At 40.5% G+C, this 10,323-nt stretch overlaps 1 protein-coding gene across 1 annotated transcript; it reads right to left on the bottom strand.

Annotated features, from left to right (window-relative positions):
* Positions 1-782: 782 nt before the first annotated feature.
* On the bottom strand, positions 783-5,981 carry ube2s (ubiquitin-conjugating enzyme E2S). Its single transcript, XM_063486349.1, has 4 exons — positions 5,811-5,981; positions 4,334-4,481; positions 2,450-2,640; positions 783-2,363 (listed from the first exon to the last, which is right to left on the bottom strand). Exons 1-4 carry the CDS (start codon positions 5,811-5,813, stop codon positions 2,004-2,006), a joined length of 702 nt encoding a protein of 233 aa, XP_063342419.1. The 5' UTR covers positions 5,814-5,981; the 3' UTR covers positions 783-2,003.
* Between the last annotated feature and the right edge of the window lie 4,342 nt (positions 5,982-10,323).

The raw sequence follows: 10,323 nt of genomic DNA, 5'->3' as shown, positions 1-10,323 counted from the left end.
TAGGACGAGCCGGGCAGGTGGAAATCCAGAGAAGAAAAAAAGAGGATAGTTGGATGAGAGGTAACGGTAGGTTTGTAAGTGTTTGCGCCGTCTTACAAACCTCGCGATCCTCTGAGATCACCACCACGCATGAATGAAACCGGGTTTAGGGTTGATCCCCCGACGATTGTCCTCCAAATAAATGCAATCACTGACTGCACATCAGGCCTACAGGATGAGTCACGCACTTATGTGACAGAAACACCAGCATCCATTCATATTACACCTGACCCAGACTACATATCTCACACACGTCAAAATCTTCAGTGAAACTGTGTTTATGATTAACAGTACGGTGTGGGTTTTCACCGCACGGATGTTTATACCAGGTTTTGAAGGAGGTAAGCACTTCCAAAACGGGTCTTGAGGAAGGTGTAAAGGGTTACACGGAGCCCCAGGTGTCTAAGAAGGGTCTGATAATTACCTGCATGGCAGGCTGCTATTTCTACACAGGTGGGTGGGCTGCTGCATGTTGGCAGCAGAGGCCAGTGGAGCCCTTCATTAGATGGCCCAATGACGCTCTATTGAGTGCGCTTCGACTCACTGGTTTGCTGGGGTGGATGCAATTACTCGTTTTTCCTCATAATGGTTATTCCAGCACTGCAGAACAGGAGACCACTATAAACAAAATGCGCTAATACACGTCACTGGAAAAGCCTCATTTGCATTTGTTCTTAGCATTAATTTCAACATCGCTTGACAGAAGAGGACCAAAGAAAAAAACGCAAACAGGAGTTGATTTTCCATTTCACTTCTGGTATTTCAACATTTTATTAATTTAAATAATTTAAAATGGACACAAGATATCCAGCCAGACAGTGTGCACAGTAACAGGAGTTTCAGAGGCACCTTTTCCATCCAAATTAAAACAGCGCTTCAGTGTGTTTCCTTGGGAAATGTAGGCCCCGCATGCATTTAAGAACGGAAAGAAAATCTGCCCGAGAAACCCTGCAGTTGCCACGGATGGAGGGGCAAGTTGGTTCAAACTAGGCACTTGTCATCTCTGGTACCCACACGGCTGGTCGGCGTGCGGTGCATCTGAGAGGACATGCTGCTTTTGTTAGGAGGCAGGGGTAGTTGAAGCGAGTCACACCACAGTATGCCTAAATACAGAGAACAGTTGAGGTGGCATGCGCATGCCATCTACCCTGTTCCCTTACAGCCACTGAGCTACGTCTTCACACACAACCACAAGACAGCTGAATATGGACGTGTCGATTAAAAACAGCTTTTGAAAATACTGGTCAGTGAAACAGTTTTAAAAAGTCAGAAAAAAACAAAACAAAAAACAGCAGACTTCCTTTACTTGAAACAATCCATACCTTTACACCTTTACCTAAATTGGATCACAAAACGAAAAATACAATTTGGACGTTGCATAATTTTAGGGCCTTCTTCCATCATTTCCTTCGAGCTGAATTTAAAAACCTGACTTTAAGGTAGCATCGTGGTTCAGACTCGACAATGAGTCAGGCTGTGCAGTACACAGTACCATCACAGTTGCTTTTACCAAGAAACGCTTTAAAAAATGGCTGCTATTAAGTCTGAGACGACAGGAGCTATATCTCATTAATGGACAGACATCAGAGGCCGTGGTTTGCACAGTGAATCGCATTAAGTATCATTCATTCACAGTAGGCCAAAGGAAAATCACAACTGATGGCATGATGTTTTTTTGTTTTTTTTAGACTGAAAGTGTATCCTTTCATTTCAGAAAAGCAACAATTTGTCACTGTCTTCAGGTATGGGAAGAATTAAACCCGTGACACCAACAGGACAAGACAGAGTGATGGAAAGACAAAGAATAAGGTATAAGTACAAAGTGGGAAGTCTGGATTTTCAGGGTATAAAGAGTCAAAGGGAACAAAAACATCATCAGTATACTTCAATATTTAAATTTACTCTCCCACATTCACACAAACACACGCACACACACACACCCACTGAGAATTTCTATGGAGGTATTAAAGTCGCCTCAACGCACGCTTTTTATCTGCTTTCTTCTTCCCTGCTACATTGTTAGTGCTACTACTACTGTTGCTATTGCTGGTGGTGGTGCTGGCTCCGTTGGCTCCATTACCCAGAGCTGCTGGCACAGACGCTGCACTGGGTCCCGCTCTCTTCATCGGGTCACCTGCATGCTTCTTTGGCTGGGGGCCGTCATTAGGATCCTGAGGTGCCCCAGAAGTGCCACCCATGGCGTGGATCTCTGTGAGCAGGCGGGCCCGGGACTCGTACTCGGCATAGTCCTCTAACAGCAAGCGGCCGGCCTCTTCGTTCAGAGCCGATTCTGGGTTCGGATGGATTAGAAGACACTTGATTGTCTGTAGGAAAGTGAAGGAAAGAGATGTGAAATTAGTGGCCTCAACACAAGCGATACTGAAACAAACACACAGATCATCCTTCTTACCAGTAAGACATGTTTGAGGCCGAGTTCTGCCTTCCAGTCCCTCTTCAGCACGTTGACACAGATCTCTCCCTTATGACCCACGTTGGGGTGAAAAATCTTGGTCAGGAAATACCCTTTGGGTGGAACCGCAGGGAAGTCCTTCCCAAGGACCAGACGCATTCGGAAAATGCCACCAGCAAATGGAGTTCCCTCTGTTGAAGTATAAAGAATTTATCACATGAACATTATGTCCTGACTCTGCCAAACTTCATCCAGAAAAAGAGGGTCACAGAGCTGCAACCGAGTCCTCTGACAACACACATTCAGCGCATACAAGTCAGTCAGTCACAGAGCACATTAACAATCATTTCAAATCTGTCACATAACAGCAAATATTTCAAAACCGAAGAAATACCACCTGACACTTTTCCTTGACACCTAGTCTTGGTTTTAAAAAAAATAAAAGGTTCCAGAATGAAAACTGTGCCAGCATCGAAGATTTAATCTTACCATCTGTTGGACTGGTTTCTTAAAGCGAGGAGACTTTTTAGGGAACAGGAGATTTGTGTACAAAAATCATCTAATATTATTCTTTCATCAGTGGTAACAAAGTGAAATAAACACAATATTCTTTCGCGAGAGAAGAGTAAGGAAGTTTACGAAGCCATTTCAAATCCTTGTCACTTGCTCTTAAGTCAATTTCCTGCATTTAACTTCTATCAGTTTCCAATGAAATAATCTGATATTTGATCACCATCTGTCTGTGTACGCTTCAGCTTTTAACCAGGTATGCCAAGTAGCAACGACAAAAATTTGACGTTATGAAACACACTGTACTGCCGCTTTAACATAATGAATTACCTGATCTGAAATCAGATATAAATGTCAGTGCCCAATAAATGAAACTGATGCAGCGACGGGGCTCTGTGGAGGAGTGGAAAATGTGGACAAGTGTCTGGCTCTTCAAGGCCTACTTAAAAATAACATCTGAAGCAACGAGTGCATAGTGGCAAGATATCATGATAGTTTAAGTGACTTATGTGTCTCACATGACATTAACAACACCCACAAAACCCATAATTTAAGTGATTACACAACAGCATAAATTTTGAAAGCTCCACGAAGGGGGAAATAGAAATGTAAAACAGGCCTTGAGGATTTATTATTCTACAAATTAACAGCACAAAAACTAAATTATGTACAGATAGTAAAAGATTCCATCAAAGCTGATGGCTTCCATTTAAGCTTCAATAATACCTAAAAATCATGGAGCAGACGGCTGACTCAGCTCAGCCATCACCAGTCATGTTATTACCTTGAGCTGATAATACAAAGTTGGCTATCAATAAGAAACTCTCAGCCTTTAAATATTAGAGTTTGAAGCTGTTTTTCTGGATGTGATGTGGTGAAGTAACTAACACACTGTAAATGCACAGTTTGCTGCGAACATGACGCAGAGCTCGCGGTTTTTCCTGGACACTGGACATCCTGTCTTTATTGACATTTTACTCAGCATCCCAACTTTTTTGGAATTCGGGTTGTACATAAAAACACTCAAAAATCCCTGATTTTGAAAACAAATTTCCACATTAGTTATTCGAGGACAGAAGTAATACAATTAGTATGGATTTCATTAAGTTTATTTTACTCATCAGTCTCTGACAATTTGTCTATTTAATGAAATACGAAATGCTCTGTACTGATCTTTTATGATAAAATATATTTTGAGTCAGGACAAATTCGACAAATCTGGTTCAAACTAGAGATCTTAAAGAAACCTTTGCGAATCTAAAGCCCTAAATTATGAAAAGACCATACTGCAAATACACGTGGTGAGTTTACTCCCAAGAGTTGTGTCGGTCCTGCTCTAAGTGTGAAGTGATGACACCATATCATAATCCTTACCTGGTCCCTCTATTGCTGTGTGAAGCTCTGTTATGTCTTCTTCGCTGGGATAAATCTTAATGCCCTCGGGTGGATCTGCTGCTAAAGCTGAAACTTCTTTGTAGACCAAGCGAAGAACATGAGGGGGCAAATTCTCCACATTGGAGTTCTGGAGAGACATAACAATAGTTTAGCCACAGCGCTAACAGGAATGACCAAGCTGTACTCTAAGAATGAGGACAAATGGAGGCTGTAACTTCACCTCAGATACTGTTAAGATAAAGCTTTACATTTAAAGCATGTTAGCCAAAGCAGCTAAAAAATTATTATTCAGTGTTATTTCAGCTGACTTTGGGACTTAAAAAAAACCACTAGTTTAGATTTTTCACATGTTTTGACTTTTTATTTTTAAGCATTCATTTAATTTCCAGAATGGGTTCGCTCATTTTAGTTCATTTTTAATCTTTGAAAATATTTAGTTTCAGCATTAGGCAGTTTATGTTGACAACCAAACTGGCTAAAGCTAAGGCTATTTCCTCTACATTCTGATTTTCACTTTTTTTTGTATTTCAGTCTACTCAAATATTTATTTCACACTTCGTTTTTGGCTTACTGCAAAAGCCTTTGTCTCTGTAGATGTACACATTTTACAGCCACGTGTTTACTTTCCTAAACTTGGACTAACAAATAAATATGACACTGCCTCAAGTGTTCGTCTGTTAGCACACTGGACACCTTTTCTTTAATATACAGCGAGTGTGAGTGAAGTAAATTTAACATATTATCAAAATGTTTATTGTGTAGGTAGGTATCGACTCATTACACACTAAAACATATTTTTTGTATGGCTTTGATGATTTCGTTCCACACATTTTAATAATGTGTCAATCGGCCATATGGCAGAAGAAAAATCTATCATCGGCACCACCTGAGACCATCTACATTTTCCGCTGCGGATCTGCTGTCATTTTACACAAGCTTTTCTCTGTAATCTGCGCTTGCCAGTCATTATCTTCCTAATTTTAACACGTATTTACGTAATGAACATGAGCTGGAGCTCCTCTGGGGGAGCTACGGTTTCATCATCGAGCCAGCGGTCCCCGCACCACGTTAAGCATCCTCACAGAAGTCAGATGAGTTATAACTTGATCAACTTGAAGTGTGCTTTAAAGGCACAACAGTAGATAATTAATACCAGTTAAACAATCGACGGGCAATGTTAACTTTATGTTACCGTTAGCATACCTAGCCTAGCAAATGCCTCGATTAGATTTCGTGTTAAAGAAGCTTTTGGTTTAGTGGTAATAGTTTCTGTTGTGTATAAAGGTTCTTATTAATTACACCAATATACATCTGAAGACTTTAAATAAACGCATTAACTTTCAACAAATAGACACAACCGCCCATAAAAATCGAAAAATAAAAAAAAATCGACAGCTAAAATCGGTTAGAGCTAGCAGTGTCTCCCATTAGCTGTTAGCTAAGAGGTTGATCTTACCATCTTCAAAAAGGAGCTCTGCTTGGGTGGTGGGTGTCTGGCTGGTGTCAGATATAAAGAACCGTTTCTAATAGAGTCTAGAGGGGTGAAAAACTATATTCGATGAAAACTTAGCCGACTGGCTGATGATCGCCGTTCTTCCTTTCTTCTCTACGTTGACACAGGAACAAAAATACGATCCTCAGTTGAACCTTAAAGCACAGACCAATGAGCGGCATAGTGGTGTGAAACGTCAGAAGAGACAGACCAATCGAAATGCAGCGATAGAGCTGCGTCACAACAAAAAGCCCTATCAGCCACATAGAGTGAAAAGTACATCTGATACACGCCAGCGATAGGTCCATTTGAAAAACTCACAAATCTAATCGATACTGAAAGATCAGCACCAGCTACATTGAACACCAAAATTAAGAAACGCCCACTGTTTAAACCAGCCATCCTAATTTATTCAATAGATAAATACTTAACTTGATAAGCGGGGTCACTTTTGTTAAGTTGTATGATAGATTTCTTTTAATGTTGGTTAATTAAGTTCACTCTAATTGGCAATAACAATAACTGAATTAAATTACACTCACAGTTTTTTTCGTATTCGTGTAGTACAGAAACGTGCCTGAGCAATACACCACCAAAAATAACAACACAATTAACATTTATTCATCAGACACTCTTTTAGGTGACCTACGCCTTGTTAGTACTGCTCTGGAGCCGTTTTTGGTTTCAGAACTATTTTAATTCTTTATGACATTCAACAAGGTGCTGGAAACATTCCTCAAACATTCCTTGGTTCAGATTGACACGATAGCATCACACAGTAGAAGCAGATTTGTTGGCTCCACATCCATGATGTGAATATGCCTTTCCGCCACAGCCCAAAGGTGCTCTATTAGACTGAGGTAAACTGGCTGTGGAGGCCATTTGAGGACAGTGAACTTATTTTCTTGTTCAAGACACCAGTTTGAGATGATTTGAGGTTTGTGACATGGTGTGTTATCCTGTTGGAAGCAGCCATCAAAAAATATGCACACCGTGGTCATGAGGGGATGGACATAATCACAAGTAGGCTCAGTTGGTACCCAAAGTTGGCCAAGAAAATATCCTCACACTATTACAACACCAGCAGTAGCCCTAACCATTGAGACAAGGCGGGATGGATGTGTACTTTCATGTTTAATGTTATAGCAGAAATCAAGACTCATCAAACTAGGCAACATTTTCCAGTATTTGATTGTCCAATCTTTGTGAGCCTGCTACGTCCACACTAGGCCGGATAGATCTGAAAACGGCGTTTTCGTCTGAAAACGCTCGGCGTCCATGCTAGCGTTTTTCAGTCGTTTTCACAGAGTTGCGCATCCACATTGAAACTGAAAACACTTAAGTTCCAGTACTGCACATGCGTGAAACGCAAGAAGATTCGACCTGCCTTATTTCTGTCTGCTGCTTATTTACTTTCCAGCTCTTTGAAACGTTGCTGCAAAATGTTGAGGAAAAGCACAGAGTTTTTTAAATGGACTAACAATGAGGTGGAGTTGTTGCTGCGAGTAACACAAAAGTGCAAAGTTGCAAAACGCGAGTGAGAGTTAAAGAATTTGAAGAAAAGCTATCTGGAGCATATACAGACTGATATTAATCTTTAATAGGGCTGTCAAAATTAAGAGCAAACAAAACAACTGCTGTATAATGCCCTCCGCTATCTTAGTTTAATTGGTCACATGACTGCATCATATGACTAGCATCGTTGTTTTAGAAAGTCTCCGTTTTCGCTGTCCACACTGCCACACGAAAACACCGTTTTCAAATGTATGCGTTTTCAAAACGCTGCGTTTTCCATGAGCGAAAACGCCGTCTCAGTGTGGACGGGAGAGAAAACGATGCGTTTTCAAACGAAAACGCACACGTACCCGGGTATTTTTGAAAACGAAGATTTTCCGTTTTCGTTTTAAAAAATAATCCCGTCCACACGTAAACGCAGAAATGAAGGAAAACGCTGCTAGGAACATGCCAAAGCAACAGGTGGCGATAGATTCCTAACCGTGTAGAAATGTTGGCCAATCAGAAGTCTAGAAGCCTCGGCGGGAAATAGTAAACAAAGATGGGGCAAAGAAGCAGAACCGAGTCGTATGTGTGGAGGGACAGTAACTGTGTGTGTATATGTAAGCATTTAAACACTGCAGAGAGTACAATTAACAGTAACAGTATTGTAGAAATTCATTTCACCGAAACAATAACGTGGCGCACAGTGTGACGTCAAAAAAGGCGCACACCTTTGACGCTGCGTTTTCTCCGTTTTTCTCATCCACACGTAAATGCAAAAACGGAGTTTTCAAAAATATCCACCCTGGCAGGCGTTTTTAGAAATCTCCGTTTTCAGTGACCGAAAACGCCGTTTACGTGTGGACGAAAGGTGCAAACGCATAGAAAAATCTGCGTTTTCAAAAATACCCGGGTACGTGTGGACGTAGCCTCAGTTTCCTGTTCTTACCTGGCAGGAGTGGCACCCAGTATGATTGTAGCCCTGTATCTTTAAGCATATTATGCTTTCAGAAATGCTCTTCTGCATGCTTTTGTTGAGTTGCTATTGTTTTCCTATGTGCTTGAAAAAGTCTGGCCGTTCTCCTCTGACCCCTGACATTTGAGCATTTGAGAAGTGTCGATCACTAGATATTTTCTCTTTTTTTTGGATCCTCTGTAACCCTACAGATGGTTGTGTGGGAAAATCCCAGTAGATCAGCAGTTTCAGAACTACTCAGACCAGTCTGTCTGACACCACCAATCAATGTTCAATACCATGTTTAAAGTCACTTAAATCACCCTTTTTCCGCATACTGATGCTCGATCAGACAGGTCATCGTGACCAAATCTTGACCTTTTTGCCAAAATTGTCCCACTGTTTATAATCAAGTTTAGAGAGATCTTTTAAGTCACTCCAAAACACTGCCATATTTTATGAAATTTTGGGGTTGATACCTTATGTATGCCGCTAGAGGTCACTTTTTGAGTTTTTTGGTATGGTGAATGTATTTAAGGTAGACACACGTAATTAGCGGCAGGTGTGTTGTTGATCGGAAGGAGGCAGTTTGTGACCGCTGCGCTGCTATGTTAAATCGTGAAAATAAAGAATCTAAAGGACAAGATGAGTAAGGCTGGAGTTACTGGACTGTATCAAGTTTAATATATTCATGCATACCAGTGACATCGCGCGTCATCCCTGTCAACGAATACCTCAGTGGTTTCAAGCGTAGGCTTAGCCTCTACAGCGAGACAAAGCTTGGACTTTGTCACCCTAACAGTTACAGTAATTAACAAATCTATTAGATTACTTGTCATAAAGTCTGTCAAAAATATTTCAAAAATCTGTTTAAAACTAAAAATTATTTTGTTATCTATTAGACACACATTAAACAGAATTCATTTTCCTACACTGGACTTCTTTAAGAAATTATTCAAGTGCAACATCCAACCATTAAAACTTTTCCTGTTCAGGAATGCACATAAATACATTTATCTCAATAAAAAAAACAGACAAATTTAACATTTTTCTGTAATAATGTAAATTTGAATATTTACAGTTTTAAGTTTATGGATTTACTTGCTTCCGTTTTAATTATTTTAAGTTCTAACTTTCTTATTATAATATGGAGAATATTTAGTAAGAGCTAATAATAATTTGCTAATAATTTCAGAATATATACATTTTTCGACTCCTTCCTTTAGGGCTCGCCACATCAGATCATCTGCCTCCATTTCACCCTGCCCCTAACATCCTCCCGTGACACACCAACCCTCTGCATGCCCTCCTTCATGACATCCATGAATCTTCTTGGTGGACTTCCTCTTTTCCTCCTGCCTGGCAGCTGCACATTCAACATCCTTTGTCCAATACATCCACCATCCTTCCACAGCACATCCCCAAACTTTTGAGCCTTCCCTCTCCAGCTCAGTCTCCTGTCCTGTCTCTTTGTCAGTGGCACCGTCTCCAAACTAGACATCACAGCAGGTGTCACAACCATCTTGTAAGCCTTTTTTTCACTCTTGCTGCTATCCTTCTGTCACAAATCACCCCCACACTTGTCTCCAACCACTTAACCCTGCCTGTTCTTAACCTCTCTTATGCACTGTTTGTTGTCTTGGATGTGACACCAGGTATTTAAACTCCTCCAACGTTGCAACCTCTGCTCCATGAAACTTTACCTTTGCACCTGTCTAGTCTAGTCTAGTTTAGTCATGCTTTTACTGACTTTCTTCAGCTCTTCACCCTACTCCTGGTTCTTACTACAAATCACAATGTCGTCTGCAAACATCATTGTCCACTATTTCAGAATAGAATAAGGCAGTCATGTAGAAATCTCAAGTCTCACCAAACAATGCATCAAAACCTTAGTCGGGCAGGCTTTGAAAACAACATTTCCTACATATTTTTATTTATTTATTTCGTTTATTTCAGTTTGGTGGTTGTACAACTTAATTTCATTTAGTTATTTTTTTCCTAGAATATAGTTTTTATTTTTATTCA

The sequence above is a fragment of the Pelmatolapia mariae genome, linkage group LG10_11 (assembly GCF_036321145.2).
Source record: "Pelmatolapia mariae isolate MD_Pm_ZW linkage group LG10_11, Pm_UMD_F_2, whole genome shotgun sequence".
NCBI classification, from domain to species: domain Eukaryota; kingdom Metazoa; phylum Chordata; class Actinopteri; order Cichliformes; family Cichlidae; genus Pelmatolapia; species Pelmatolapia mariae.
Note: the sequence above shows the minus strand (reverse complement) of the source record. Positions and strands in the feature narration are given on the sequence as shown.

What these genes read in the sequence shown, in the direction of transcription:
- ube2s (XM_063486349.1), bottom strand. An exon ending in CACAGCAATAGAGGGACCAG is followed by an intron (nt 2,641 to 4,333) that starts GTAAGGATTATG and finishes ATACTTCAACAG; the next exon opens with AGGGAACTCCATTTGCTGGT. An exon ending in GCCTCAAACATGTCTTACTG is followed by an intron (nt 2,364 to 2,449) that starts GTAAGAAGGATG and finishes ACTTTCCTACAG; the next exon opens with ACAATCAAGTGTCTTCTAAT.